This window comes from Rhopalosiphum padi, chromosome 1, assembly GCF_020882245.1.
Source record: "Rhopalosiphum padi isolate XX-2018 chromosome 1, ASM2088224v1, whole genome shotgun sequence".
In the NCBI taxonomy this organism is placed as follows: Eukaryota; Metazoa; Arthropoda; class Insecta; order Hemiptera; family Aphididae; genus Rhopalosiphum; species Rhopalosiphum padi.
Genome location: NC_083597.1, coordinates 42412680 through 42429052, shown reverse-complemented (window position 1 = coordinate 42429052; position 16373 = coordinate 42412680). Strand labels below are relative to the sequence as shown.

The 16373-nt window shown below is 23.6% G+C and overlaps 1 protein-coding gene across 3 annotated transcripts; it reads left to right on the top strand.

The window, feature by feature from the left end:
- The first annotated feature begins 5638 nt into the window (after positions 1-5638).
- Positions 5639-16278, top strand: LOC132918121 (putative uncharacterized protein DDB_G0267716). 3 transcript variants are annotated; one of them, XM_060979220.1, is made up of 10 exons: positions 5639-5704; positions 5824-5913; positions 10301-10466; positions 10568-10953; positions 11018-11225; positions 11292-11524; positions 12466-12563; positions 12640-12872; positions 13253-13385; positions 15754-16278. In XM_060979220.1, the coding sequence occupies exons 4-9, from the start codon at positions 10636-10638 to the stop codon at positions 13333-13335; spliced, it is 1173 nt and encodes a 390-aa protein (XP_060835203.1). In that variant the 5' UTR covers positions 5639-5704; positions 5824-5913; positions 10301-10466; positions 10568-10635; the 3' UTR covers positions 13336-13385; positions 15754-16278. The 3 variants fall into 3 exon arrangements, with proteins under 3 accessions (XP_060835203.1, XP_060835205.1, XP_060835204.1); XM_060979222.1 differs by lacking the exon at positions 15754-16278 and having other exon boundaries at positions 12640-12734; positions 12807-12872; positions 13253-13316; XM_060979221.1 differs by lacking the exons at positions 5639-5704; positions 5824-5913 and adding an exon at positions 6385-6498.
- The last annotated feature ends 95 nt before the right edge of the window (positions 16279-16373 follow it).

The window sequence follows — 16373 nt, the reverse complement described above, 5'->3', positions numbered from 1 at the left end:
AATACCATAATTTTATATAGGTATACTCAAATTTATTAAAGTCACCTCGACCAATGCAGAAGCCACCAGCCAGTAGTATATAATTAGAAAATTATATTACTGTTTATACTTTATACCTACATTAATATAAAATACCTATTTCTAACTCGTGCGAATAATATGTCTAAAATAACTAACATTATATGAATTGTCGTCTGTCGAATTGATAATTATTATTTATTGTTAAATTTGTATAATTTTACATTATATAATTCAATAATTGCATTTTAAATTGTAATAAGTATATATACCATACACGGCAACATACACTACAATCCAACTATATACTGTTATATATAATTCCCACTTTCACTATTTTACAAACTTTACTATTTTATTGTGAATTAATGAATTTAACATTTTATCATTTTTCGCGATATAAATATTTTAAATATTGCGAGATCTGAAAAGCAAATAATGTACTGATTTTTCAATTCGGTATGCGAATTTCTTATATTAAAGCATTTTCTATAGAATGTTTAATTTACACAATATTTAAATTCTTTTTGAGCTATTTTTTGACATTCAAAAAATTTTATTAAAATTGCAAAACTATATAAAAATAATTTTGTAGTTAAAATTTCATATAAAATTTAGTATTTCATACCTATAAGATTTCAAAATTTAATTCAATATTCTTAGCAAATTATTATTGCATTAAAAAAAAGAGTAATTCCACAAATAAATATTTTTTTTTTTAATCATTTGATTTTTAAATTTTTGACAAGATTGAATATAATCGAAAAATCATGTGTAAAATAACGATTTATTAACGAACGATTTTCTTCAAATAAAAACCAATCATTACAATTTTACTTATTAGTTATTTTATTGTTTCATTTAAAATGTTATTTGTGGCCTTGTGGACGAAATGTAAAGTCTTGAAACTTTTACCATTGATTATATGTATAATTCTTGTATTATATATAATTATACTATATTTTAGTATTTTACTATACGCAATAACATTTAAAAGATATTTAGATTAGTTGTAAGCCTAATATTAATACAACAATACTTACTACATTGTAGGTATATATTGTTATAATCTGTGATACGTATATAACCAGGGTCGGAATGGCTTATAGAGAGGCCAGTTGCACGTTTATATGCCATAGGCCATTATAACGCTTACCAAATTACTAATAGTAAAAAAATTGATATGTTATGTGCCAAATGTAAACACATCAGACAAATGTTCACAAATCTCTTTTTTCACGTTGTAACTCAAATTTTAAATTTTAAAGAATTATTCCACGAAAAAAAACTATAGATATAGTATATACTATATATATACCTGGTTTAGTTGGTTTTCATGTCGATCTTAGTTTACTTAATTGTTATACACGGGACAACCTGCAGGGCCAAACTTCCGCCTAGGAAAACCAGGCAGCTGCTTGTAGGGGCCCTCAGGTAAACACCACAAGAAAAAAAAGGTATCACACATAAATTATTGATTAGCACGGTCGCACGGAGAAATAGAAATAGAATATAAAAAACGATTGTTAGCATTTACAAGCTCATTTGTTGTCCACAGAAGCTACAAGAGAAAAAAATGTCATTACTGGAGCTATATAAATTTATCCTAGAAAATGGCTTTTTATAGACATTTATCCAAATATAAGAATATTGCTTAGAATGCTGTTGACTGTTGAGTACCCTTATATCAAACTGCTCAGCAGAACGGTCATTTTTTGCTCTTAAAAAAATTAAAATTATTTAAGATCCAACAGAGAGGAAAAAACATTTATTTCACTCGCCGTGTTATATACACTTATACACTGAGTCAGAAGGTATAATGCAAGGAATGGACTACAGTGAAGTGATACGTTCTTTTGCAGAACAAATAGCTGGTCATATAAAAATGTGTTAATTATTTTTTTATAAATCTGTTCTTTTATGTTTAATGTATATATACATATTTATTTTATAATTATGATAATGATATAATATGTATAATATTTGTTTTATTTAAGTATGTTGAATATATACAAATTAAAAGCAGTTTTTATTAATATATATATATATATAAATTTAAAAAGGCCCTTCTTTAGTAGCTGCACTGAAGCCCTGAGACCCTAAAGTTCGGCCTCGGTACAGCTCTATTTTTAGTTAAAATTACCAACTGTACGACTGTACATAGTTTCAGTAAAAAATACTAAATTTACAACTATAGAAAAATTACATTTGTTTGGTTTGATTTGAATATTATTGCATAATTGTCTTAACAAAGATTTTTATTGCATTTAATTTTGAGAAATTTTTATTTTATTATTTTTAAGTTAGACGGTATTTTTTTTTCATGGTAAATTGTTTAAGAATATAACATTTTTATTTTTACCGGTCCGTAAACTCTTTTTAATTCGTGAATGTGGCCAGAAAATCCAAAAAGATTATCGACCACTGGGTTAGAAAAAAATTAGGTACTTTTCTCTTATACGAGATTGTCGAGAATACGGCTATTTTCGCGACTACCACCCAACACTATATACCTCCGTTGTTGAGATTACCACAGTAATTAACTTAACGATATCCATGCGCTGCGTTCTAGCGTCGCAACTCGCAATTCACAATTTTTATATATCTACTATATTATTATATATGTATAACTATCATTATACGTTTACATATATTATTAGTTTTTGTAATCTTATTTTTCTCAGGTGACTGAAAGTAGACTGTTTTGCAGACATTTTGCAGATGTCTAGTCAATTGGCATTTGGCGCAATTTGAGTTTTAAATTTGGGGGGGCTATTATAATTTGCATGTATGTACTTTTTGATTTTCCCTGAGATATTATACCCATAAAGGTGGAAGGGGATATATACTAATATTTCCAAGCCCCTCCCCCAAAACCCCTCAAACTGTGCTTATGGTCTAGTCCAGTGACGTATAATTATCCCCCCCCCAGACGTTATTTTATTGAATTACCATAATTAAATTCCCGTAAGCACTTAATAGCTTTAAAAGATTTTAAGATCAGAAATATTTTAAAATAAGATATAAGAATTCATGGATATTACCATAGTTGAGATTTTTTTTTTTATTTTACTAATATAAAACTACGATAGTTCAACTAGTACAATACATACATGTTAAGAAAATTGTATAGCTCATAGTTAAAAGATAACACTGATAAAATCTACAAATTACAACTCTTGTTATCATTTTTAACTAAAACTTTTTACAAAAATAGGTACATAAATTATATGAACGTGGTATAGACTGGTAATGAATGAAAACATAATATTATTTATTCTGTGGTATAAGGGATTAACTATTTTTCGAATATTATATTACTGTAACCCTTGAGAAACAATGCAACATAAATGTCTATTATAATAAAACGAGTAATAATCATTATTTTTGTAAATTACATAATAATTATGAACTTTTAATAACTTAAATACTTAATAGGAATGCTTGAATAGACTTACGAAGTTATCAGTGCATCGGGGCATTAAGTTGAACCCCGATGATGTACTGGATATTTTAGCGAAAAAAAACAAAAAGGAAAATGGACTTGATATTATAATTTATGAAAAATATATTTAATTTAATTTAATTGTTTAGGTACTTTATTGTCTTTGAAAACCATTATTATACCTACCATTTACCTCATTTAATTTATAATAAGTAATAACAAATTAATATGATATTGTGATCTATGAGATTTAATGGTCAAGGGGTGGTGTGTGGGGCGTAGTCCTACTAGAACGATAATATAAACTTACATCCCAATCCTACCCCAGAATCAATTTCAAATTACGCCACTGGTCTAGTATAATGAAAGTTGTGATGTTTGCCTTTTTATTAATTTTAATTAATTTTGATATATAGACATTTTATAAATTTAGATAAGTATAATACATCACTGGAAAACATTTTTTAATGTAATTGGTGGCAAGGCGACAAACACCAATACACCATTAATTATTGGGAGACATTGCACCCACACTTATTTTATTTTATTTTATTTATTTATTTTTATTAGTATATGTATATCCGTATTATAACCTCGGCTATTGTTTCTTTATAATATTTTTCTGATTATTTTAAAAATAATGGTAATTTTTTCTTTTGATTCCCCGTAAAGTACCAATTATATCCATTTTTTAATTTTAAATTACCCACAAAGATGCAAACCTAAGAACTTTAACTGTCCTAAAAAGTAATGACACAGAAAAAAAAATTGTGAAATTAACACAATTATCGCTGTTATATGTTTGAATATTTTATTTATTTTTGGATAGAACCGTCAACGTATTGTGACATCTACTGAATAATATAAAATTATTATAAAAAAAACAATTTAGATTCAGTCGATTCAGATTAAGTTTAAATTGACTTACACAATCATTTTTAATTAACTAGTGAAAAATGTATTTTTGGTTAAGTCGTCATAATTATTAGTATCACTACTATTACTATACAAATAATTTTAAGTCATCCATGTCCTATATATTTCATAACAAATTTCTATATATAGTATAGAAATCTACAATCCAATCCAATCAACTAGAGGTTCGTTTACTCCATTTTATCAACTAATTATAAGCAAAGTAATATCTAATACGCTATAGTCTAATCGCTTTGATAGGTGAAAGTTCAAAGGTCAAAACCTGTTTTTACCAGTTTTAGGTGTCTACACCAACACACCCATTCAAATTATACCTATGTCATTTGTCATAGTTGAACCATAATATCCCCCCTGACACTATTGTTGTACCAATATAAATAATAATATTGTGTTTTAAATCAATTTAATTAAATAATTTTAAATAACGAGTGATTAAAAAAAATTTATAAAAATCAAGGTTTTGTTGTAGATAGGCCGACGACCTTACGTATATGCCAGTGTGTATGTATTTGTGTTCGACGATATGCTATTGTCATTAGTCCACCGTCAATAAACTAAGCTCTTCCGCATTGTTTTTCTACATTTAGAATAGAGTGATTGATCGGTATCTTACATAGGTAGTTACACATTATAACAATTGGAAAAATAACAACAAAAGGACGATCTTCCCTAATGTGGAACGTCTAGTCATTTAAGTCTTCTCAAAACACACGTTACATAACAATATATTTAGGTTTAGTATATACATAGTTATCATAAATAATTGTTTTATGTTTATCTTACATTCAATAATATTTTAAGATGTTCTGAATTCATAATCATTAATTGTTAATTAGCAAGGTTAAGTTTTAATTACGGACTAAATAAGCCTTTGTTAGATAGATAATAAATTATATAATTTTCAATGTTTAAGCAGTTAAAATCAAAATGCTACAGGTATTCAAATTTGAAATTAGTACGCAGCTAGGAGAGAAAATAATTCCAAAGACGTTGTAAAGTAAACCATACGTAAAACGAAAAAACATAAATTTAAGGCGACTTCATAATTCTCCGTGATAACATATACCTCGATTTACTTTAAAAAAATAATTTTTTAATTTATAGTAATTTTTAATGTGAAAAAATATAATATAAATTCATGTATTTGTATTGATGTAATGATGCAATAAGATGGTAAGTGGTAACTGGTATAACCTTAGACTTGATAATAAATGTTAATTATTTTTTAGTATATAATCATTGGTTGTAAAATGGTCTCTTATAATTCTATTCTATAATCGAAGCCTCGAAGGTACAAAATATTTTGTAAGTACGATTACTATGATTGGATTCATCTATTATATGGCATTTATTTGTATATGAAAATTACTATAATAACATTATTATAATATGCCTCATAGCTACATAATAACTGCCATTTTCAGCCAATCACAGCGTCAATTTTTTTCAAGAAATCGTGGTATCATGGAATAATGTGAAGTCACCTTAAAGGACAAATATGTATTTTGTACAAGGTTAGTATTTATATCACAAATTAAAATATCACTAACTTTCCTCAAAACGTGTGTTGAGGTCATAAAATCATAAAATAGCATAACAATTTATAAATGTTATATCAAATTGATAAAAAAAAATTAATGATAACATGATTTGATTCTTTGTATTTTATTTATTAGTCATATATTTTTAAAATATAATTATATAAAGCATAATTTTTAATTATATATTGTTTTTTTAATGACTATATAGTTTACCTATTAGCTAAACGAATTCATAAACCATTTTATATTATAACCTAACATAATATGCAATATTATAATTTTGGTAAGTAAGTTGGTAATGACTATACTGTAATGGTTTAAATGATAATGCTATCATATTATCATTTGTATGTGTAGTATTAAAATTGATACTGATTGTAGTACAGACATTACCGATAAATTATTTTTATTTTAAAATAAATAAAATCTATCAATGATTGAATCAAGTAATAAATTGTTATTTATAAATTATAAATTAATCATATAAACATATTGATATGAGAAGTTTTTTTCTAACAAATGGAACTAGATTTAATACACTGCGTTGTGATTTATAAGGTAAGATATTTTTGAATGGGTATATTGTTATTTTTTATAAAATTTTGTAGGTAATCTATATGTGAATAGCTTCTAATATTTACCTATACTTTGAGCTTGTGCACGATGATTTAATACTCTTCTGATATTTGATCGGACCTTTATTAATTTTATAATGGTAAGAGGGTATGATTTTGAACCTGTATTCATTGAAATATTATGTGATTTGTATGTTCAAACTATGTTTCTTTAATTGTATAAATAAGTGATTATTGAAATAATATTTGAATTTGTAATTTTAAAAATATAGTTTTGTTACAAAATGTTTGTACCTGTGAGTCGTGACTCATATATAGTGTTATCAGATTGTATTTCTTTATTGTTGTACATAACCATTGTTATCTAATTATTATCGCAATAAGTTATGTTGGTAGTATGTATTATTTAATATCACATGCAAGCTTACAATTTATTTATTTTTGCAAAAAAGTTATCTCCTACCTATGGTACATATTTATAGATATTTTCCGGTAAAAATCATTTGAAACCATTTATAATTATTTTTAAAACTTATTTTATTGAATTAATTGAATCATTTATCCAATTTTATATTTTAATGATCGAGTTGAATGACTTATTAAATGTATTAGAGTTTAATTAAATTGATTTACCAAACAAATAACTAATAAATAGATTTACCATGTTGTCTATTGGAAGATGATTAATGGTATCTCAATTCTCAATTAGTGTTATTGTTTTTATAAACTTAATATTTTTGTTTAGTATAATTTCTATTTTAAGAATAATTGTAAAGGACTTCTACTTAAATAATTTATTAAGAGAACGTTATACCCGTGTGGTGGACAACGTGTGTTGTGTCTATCTTACTAACGTACATCATAGCAAATTTGCATTCAGCAGAACATATTTTGTCGTGTTAGCTTTATTATAAGAGTAAATTTACCTATCATCAAATTTAAAAGTAATAATATTATTCAGGAAATATCATTTGCTTTTATTTAAATTATAATTACAGTGATTTATAGTCATAGCTAAGTAAAATATTACAACTTTAAAATATTCATAACCCAGTACTCATTTTAAAATTATAATATCAATAAAATCATGACATTTCCTAGTTAATATTGTTACCTTTAAATTTGATAATACGTAAATTTACTATTTTACTATAATATTAAAGCTAACATTACAAAATGAATTCTGCTGAACGATATTCCATATCGTATGTAACTCAAGGCACTACTTTCCTATTGGGCACTTTGGGCACGTGCCCAGGGCCCCGCGATTGATGGGGCCTCCTAGCTCCTGTAAGATCACCAACCAATAATTGATATTTATTCCCGATAAATAAATTTATCTCGAGAAAAATCAAAGGATAATCGCTAATAGTAATAATTAGGGCCTGGATTTATATGTATTTGTATGTTTTTTTTTAAACAGTCCAAAAAGTAGCTAGATAAGCTACAAGTTTGAATTACATTCAATAGATTTGAAATACAAAGTCTTATTTTGCATATTTCGCCATTTTTCTACACGTGCAGCATGTTTCTGTATTTTAAGATTTTTTTTTGCATATAGATGGGTTTTAAATACACAATAATGTAATATTTTGATTATATTAATTAAATAATGTATTTATAGTTATATTTACAGTCATTACAATTTGCTTTTGGTATGTATTTATTTCATATAGGCTATAGCCACCTACCGAATTTATAAAAAAAGAAATATTTTCATTATTGCTTTTTCAGATTAAAATTATATAATATGTGACACCACTATTGAAAATTTATTATAATATAAAATAATTTTTTGTATTAAGATATTAAAAATAATAAGGTTAGGTTAAAAATAAGGGCATAAATGCATAGTTTTAAGGTTTTTAGAGCATATAAATCTGGACCCTAGTAATAATAATAATAATAATAAAATAAAAAAATGTATAGTTAAATTAATTTAGATTTTTTTCTTATCTATTGACTACCACCACCCTATTTACCTGTTTTAATAAAATATTACTCTGTCCTAGTCATAGGGGCCCCAATATACCATTGCCCAGGGCCTCAAAAAGGTTAAAAACGGCCTGTATGTAAGACAGAGAAAATACTTGTGGGTATAACATCCTCTTACTAGTTATTCGCTGTTCGTCATTACTTTAGAATAGTGAGTCTCGAAATTCTATTTTCTTTTTAAATAACAGTTCAACTTAACCTAATAGTAACACAGTCGTTAACACCCCCCGTTAAAGTATATTAAGAAGTATTCAAATTATTAAAAAAAAAAATAACCAAAAGTAAAATAAATCGACGGAAAAAACTATAACTCATTTAAAAATACTTTTATTACAATAAAAATTAATTAGACATTCAAATATTTTTTATTATTTATTTTGGTCAATCTATACATACTTAATATGTTTAGTTATGAACTCTATCTATACTCATATGATATATAAATAACTGTAAGCAATAATACAAATTGTGTGGATCTCTATTAGCTTTAGCTGTAGATACTACGCAATAATTTAATATATCCATAATTAATTAAATATTTTGAAGAAAAAAAATAATTCAAGTATAAAAATAAAAAATTTACTATAGATTTTATTTTTTATGTTATCGTTTTGTATTTTTCTGAGTTTTTTTCCATATTATAATTATTATTATATTATTCGTGCATTACTGACTTTTAATTTAAAATATAATTATTTGGTTTATTTAAAGGGGTATCTGCTTTATCATAGTAAAAACCATACAAGAATAGGTAGTGCATAAATTAACTGATTTTTTTGTTGGGTCTAATGTGACAATATTTCAACTTTTCTTAAAAGATATAGTTCTGTTGCTTGTTTTTGATTTTTCTTATTTTTATGATTTAGTGGGCTAAAAGGCTCTATGTATTTTCTCTGTTCGTGCGTTGAATCGTACCATTTTTTTTTCAGTTATTTTTAATATACATCAAATTACCTATTCTCAAACTTAAAAGAATATGATTTGTGTTTATACGTCTGGGTTTTCCTTAAATTATATTTTAATTTTTTAGCTAGTTGTAAATTTAAACAATTTTTATTTATTTTATTTATGTAAATAAACAGTTAATAGAAAATCCTTTAGTAAGGTAATAAAATAATGTGAGGAAAAGTATAAGCTTAACTTAATAACAGTAGGTACAAATATAAATTAACTGATATAGAAAGGACAAAAAATAAAAGTATATTAAATAATATTTCTATATTATTTAATATAGCATAAAATAAAGTAGAAACAAAAAATAAAGAAATAAAAATTATATTTTAAACAGTTACTTAATTATAAATTATAACTTACTTAAAAATATATGAAGTGGGGTGAAAATCCAAAGCTTAAATACCAATAATATTCTTATCTTTAAGATTGATGATGGGTCTATACATTCTTATAAGATTGGTTCTGCTAAATACAAATTTATTATGTTGTATATTTGAAGACTTGAAGTAAAAGCAGTGTATGATATTAAATGGTTGGGGTAGTTGTCCTTTTTCTATTAACAATATTGAATACATTTTTATTACAAATATACAAATTATACCCTATTATTGCATATTATATCCTATGATGACAATTTTTGTTTTCTAATAAGCCAATAGTTAACAATTTAACATAAATATATAAAAGCTGATATTATACATTTATAATAATACCCAATTTCTAATATATAATTATAAATTAAATTAATTTTTTTTTTTGCAATTGTAAAGTTAAATAATAAGAAATAAAGTTTTTTTTTTACAATTTATTTAATTTTATTGGTTTTTTTTATTTAGGTAATTTCCAGCATTCAAGAATTTAAAATTTAAGATTTACATAAATCAAGAAATAATAAATAATTTAATTTGAACAAGAATTTAATATAGTTATATAGGTATAACAATAGAATTTATATTGCAATAAAATTATTATGGATTGTTTCAGTTTATAAATTAGTCACAGGTAAAAAAAAAAATAATTATATCTATATCATATTACTTACTGGTAACTTATAGGTATACAAATAATGAGAAATACATTTATAAATTAATCTTTTTATGTAGTGATTTAAATGAAAATATAAAAATAAATATCAATCAAAAATCATATTGAAAGAATAAATGCTGACAATATGACAAAACCCATTCAAGAAAATCTAAATGAAAAATTGTTAAAAAAAAGAAAAAAACCACAAAACAATTATGGTAAAAAAAAAATCAAGTATAATGTCATGCATGAACATAATTACTTTCATGCTGATAAAATAAAAAATTGTCGTTGGTCTAAAAAAAAAAATCATACCGAAAAGATAACAAATGACTATGATGAATGTGATTCTACATTAGATTGGTACAGAGAGCTAAGTTCAAGTGATGAAGAGGAAGATATAAAAGATATGTCTCTTTCTCATTTATTAAAAATAGAACTTGAAAAAGACTTACTCAAAGAGGTAAGATTCTATTAAATTATTTTTCAAATGTATCTACATTATAATTAATGTTTATAACTTTCAGTGCAAAAATAAAAAATCCTCAAAAAACCAACTAAAAAATAAAAAATTAAATAATAAAAATAATCATAATATGTTAAATATTTCTAATGATTCAAATAATGTAATAAGTGAAAATCATATAATTAACGATGGAGAACAAAGTACAATTGTACAAATTGTTCCATTAACTAATGATGCATTAGTTATACAAAATCAAAATATTACAAATGGTAGGTGTCTATAAATATATTTAACTTTTAGAAAATATAAATTTAAAATACTTTTCTTTGGTACAGAATCTCAAACAATATTTGGTCAATCATGTAAGGAACTTGTTAATAATAATTTTACGTATATTGGATTATTACCAAATGTTTCAATGAATGAAGAAGCAAGAACTGATCATTACAATAATAATATGCAAAATTATTTTTTGAGTTTTTCATTAGATACAAACAATCTAATACTTGAGAGAGAAACACAGCCTTCATATAATATTGTTAATGTTACGAAAACATCTGCAAACAATGTAATTATAAATTATTAATACCTATACTTATGATTTTAAATTACAATGATATACTATATTATAGTGACTATTTTATTGTCATGGAGGTGGAAGCTATGGTTCAGATTTAAAAAAAAAATTTTGTTTTATAAAATTCAAATATTTATGTTAAATTTACAGGAAAAATTAAGTGCAAAAGAATTGGATTTATCAATCTTTAAAATATCTGGTGTCCTTGTTTTGGATAGGTTTTTTGAGTTAAAAAAAAAAGTGCATTACTTAATAAAGAACTCATATTAAATTGTTTTGCTATATTATTTATGTGCAAATTTTATTTTAATAAATATAAGTCAGTAAACAAGATCGTAATTTTTAAAATTGTATATGGGGGGGAGGAGTTGAACCAGCTATTTCCTTAAAAAAACACCATTACCTATTTGTTTTTATATATAATATATATGTATAGATATTATAATACAGAGGGCCAGTATAAATAATTGTCTCGGGCCAAAAAATTTTGCCAATCAGTCCCTGCAAAGAGCTAATAAAATAGCAGCATTATATTTTTCATACTCTGTATACTATACCTAGAGTTTTTTCTATGCCTGCTCACAAACTAAAACTTGAAAAGTAAGTTCAAAGATCATTGATTACTTATAATAGATTATATAGATTGGCTACTGTATTTATTTATTTACCTCTTAAAGTCTTAAAAGTTGTATAATATATATATAATATCATTGAATTTTTGAATTTTTTCTCATACTATCTTAATAAATACATCTAGTAATATATCTTATAACATTAGTTTTACAAGAAGCCATATTAATAAAAATAAGACTGAACTCGATGAATCAAATAATTAATTAATTGTTTTATTACAGCATTGCACTAGTCTTTATTGTATATCTATAATATAAAAATAATTTTATTTACAAATATTTGTTATATGAAAATTTTAGGTGTGTCCACCGTTACATTGGATTCATTTAATATATTTAGCTATAAAAAATTCTGCTACAGAGAATGTATCTTGTTTTGATATACAGCGTTTTGTCAGGTATTTGGTATTTTGTTAAATTTAATTATTTCTTTTGTTCATTAATAATATTTTATTATGTTTGTATTGTTTTTAGATATTGGTTTCCCTATTTTAACAAAGATTCACATATTAGACTTATTCGTACAATATTACGCCATTTACATAGATACGGTGAAAAGTATTTTTATTGTAATTTATTTACAATTGAAATAGATAAAAGCGATACATGGACTATTAATAGTTTCTATATACATTTTTTAGAAAAAAAATTGAATGAAGTTGTTAAAAATAATGAAGATAAAATCAAATCAGCAATGACCAATCCTGGTAAGTAACTTATATTAATACCCTGTATGAGAAATGTGCAAAACTTTTTAAGAGCCAACAATTATTGTTAAACAAAATTTTCTATGTAATAATATTATGTTTAATTTATGTGCTATACATGTATATGCATTGTTGTAAACAGTAAACACAATTATTTAAAATATTTTATATAATACTTTACTTTGTTTTATCATATCATGGTTCCAGTAGTTTGCCCATTCCTTAACACTAGTTTATATGTTTTAATAACTCACATTTTAAAATAGATCCCATAGTAACTAATGATTTTATTCAAGACAACTCAAATATTTTTTATTACATTTACTATGCATATTTTAAGTAAAATATACAAAATATAATTACTTTATATTTAATTTCAGATAAATTATCAACAATATTAAATGGATATGGTGTATTTTATTTGGGATTGAGCCAAAATCTTTCAATTATTACTGTAAACTGAATGAACAATACTATTATATGATTTAATCTGGAGGCAACAAATAATGTTTGGTAATTCATTTCATAAAATAGTCATTGAGTTTTTAATTTAATAACTAAAAAAATGATAGCTGATAGAGTTATTGGTTATTTATTTTAATAGCTAATCAATTATGTAATTGGTGATTTGTTTTTAAAACGAATAATAAATAAAATTTGTATCTGTGGATAATAATAAACCATTTCTATTGCTATATATTAATTATAATTTATAATTACATACCATAATATATTATCAATTATCATAAGTATTCAATATTTATTAGTAATAAGTAGAGAGCGGATGTTTGTACTCTAAAAAATTTAAAAATATGCATCAATAACATTTTTTATTTATTAAAAATTGAAAATAATAAGTTATTAATAATTTAAAAAATAAAATTTATTATTATTAAAATTAAAAATTAAAAAATATGTTTGCAAACTGCTGTTGAATTTTTTGTTAATCTGAAAATAATATACATGGGTATATATTAGAAATCAAGTACTGATACGAGCGTAAATCAGCTTATCCTGGTTGGCGCAAATATTACATAGGCCTACAGCCGCGGACATTTTGATCTATTAATATTAGTCGTGTTAAGTCCGTTATATATTATGTAAAACCTCAAATATGCACTAAAAGCATGATCAATTTTTTATGATCAAAAAAGTAAAAATCTAACAAATATGCAAAAATATGCAAAATTAAATTGATAAATTTGAATTCTTTGAGTGATGAAACAAATTTCTATCATACCTCGAATTAATTTAGATGCTATTAAAAAATATGATAAATGCATAAACATCCGCTCCTTAGTAATAAGTTATTACTTATGCAATCACATATTATAATATGTATAATTGTCAATGGACATGCTGTTATAATAAATAAACTAATGGGTGAAGGGAGCCAGGGTCCCTTCTGGTTATGCCCTTGATTATCTAAAAATAACATAATGTGATATCATATATTCTTTTATCTGAAAAATAAAATTTTTTCTCATATAATGTATACTTTTAGTTTTTGATGGCAATAATTTTTATGTCCAGAAACTTGAACACATTTTTTAAAGTTAATTCATTAAATTCTAATTTTTTCAACTATTTTAGGTTCTGGGCAGATGAATGTATTGATTTTACATCATGTATATATATATATATAATCCATATTTTATTGTAAAATTATGTTTCTATTTTAACTTTTGGTTTTTGGTAGTAAATTGGATTTAATATGGTATTTTAAATTCATAGTACTTAAACCAAATTGGAAATTATACTCAAAACTCGTTTTTAACAAAATTGATTTTGCTTTAATTAAAAAATGAACTTTAAAGACTTGAAATTTTCAACAAATATTCATAATCACTAGACATGATATCATTTTTAAAATATTGACATATTTTGTGCAATTAGTTATATATACAATTTTAAAATTTGTTGCTTGATAAAAAAAAAATTGGGAATATTTAGTTCAAAGCTTATTATAAGTCGAACATACTTTAAGAAAAATATTTAAAATAAATATCAAAAATATATTTATAATTGTGTTTTAAGTGTTAACTTAAAGATCAAATTTTATTTACAAATAAGTTTGTAGTTAAAAATTCAAATTATTATTCATTTTTACATTTATAGTTTAAAATGTAAACTTTTAAGCTTTATTCACTGTTATTTAGATAATACTGTATTTTCAGTTACTGTAATAAAGTTGCCTATTTTTTATGAGATTAAAATTTCTAGTGATACTGAAAATTATTGTTATTTATTTTATATTCATAGTAAAATTTAAAAATATTTAGTCTAATTTTAAGTTATTTTTTAACATTATAATTATTACGCTCAATTTTTTATTAACTTTATATAGGTTTAAAATTAAGTTTTTTTTCTACCAATTGGAAATTTCAATCATTAATTATATGATATTATGCAATATAATAATATGAATAATTTTGCTCTCCAACCCCCCTCCAAAAAATTAAAAAATCCCAAATCTGGCACTGCAACTATTTATGTTGTATGAAATCAAATAATATTTTTAGTAATTATCATATAACATTTGCTATTTTTTTTTGGACTAAAGTAGTTAAACTTACCATATAACTAAATTTATAGCAATATAAATATAATAAAATATAATATCTTTAAAAATATAGGTTGGTAGACAATCTCTGCTCAGAATTGTTTTTCATTATATATAATGATTTATCATTAAATTAAGTTTAAATTTAAAACAACCATTATAGTGATCTACTCAATAAAAAGAAACTACATACTTTAAACTTAGCCAATAGCCATTATATAAAAAACTAGAAAAGCAACTTTACGACATTTTTGTTTTTGTTCTAGTATTCTACTATAGTACTATATATTACTATTTTTTTATTTTATTAACTTATAGATCAACAAGAATCATTTAATCCTAAATTGTCAATTTGTTGAACATTATATACAGTTCAATTAAAAAAAGTGTACAGTACATCAGGATATACATCATATTTACACAAATATAAAATACTCCTTTTGAAAAAATTGTTTATGTAATATTAATATTTGATGTATTTTTTTTCAAGTCAACATTTAACTATTACTATGTAATTTATTATGTTAAAAATTGTTTTAATTTGGTCAGTTTAATTAATTTGTTACTGTAATAAATATAATAACAATAGTAAAGGATGCTATAATGTTTGATTTTGATCGTATTCCCAAATTATAAACCTAATTTGTACATCTAGTCAGTATATAAAACTTATATTATTAGTAAAAAGATTGGATAGTACAAGAATTTAATTAGACTTATTTTTATTGTATTAAAATATATGAAGGTAGTTTGTTTAATCAAAGTAATATGTTTTTTTTTTTTATTAAGTTAAGTTAGTATTAATGGTTTTTATAAAAATATTTTTCACCTATTATATTTAACATACTTTTACTGATGTAGTGATGTGTATGTTTAAATTGTTTTATAATAAAGTGTAATTAACATAATATAATATTGTATTATATGTAAAAAAAATC

Bases quoted from the DNA above. Each gene is read 5' to 3' on its own strand.
- LOC132918121 (XM_060979220.1), top strand. From the start codon at position 10,636: ATGACAAAACCCATTCAAGAAAATCTAAATGAAAAATTGTTAAAAAAA. The intron at 11,226-11,291 runs GTAGGTGTCTAT...TCTTTGGTACAG, and splicing joins AAATCAAAATATTACAAATG to AATCTCAAACAATATTTGGT. The intron at 12,564-12,639 runs GTATTTGGTATT...TATTGTTTTTAG, and splicing joins GATATACAGCGTTTTGTCAG to ATATTGGTTTCCCTATTTTA.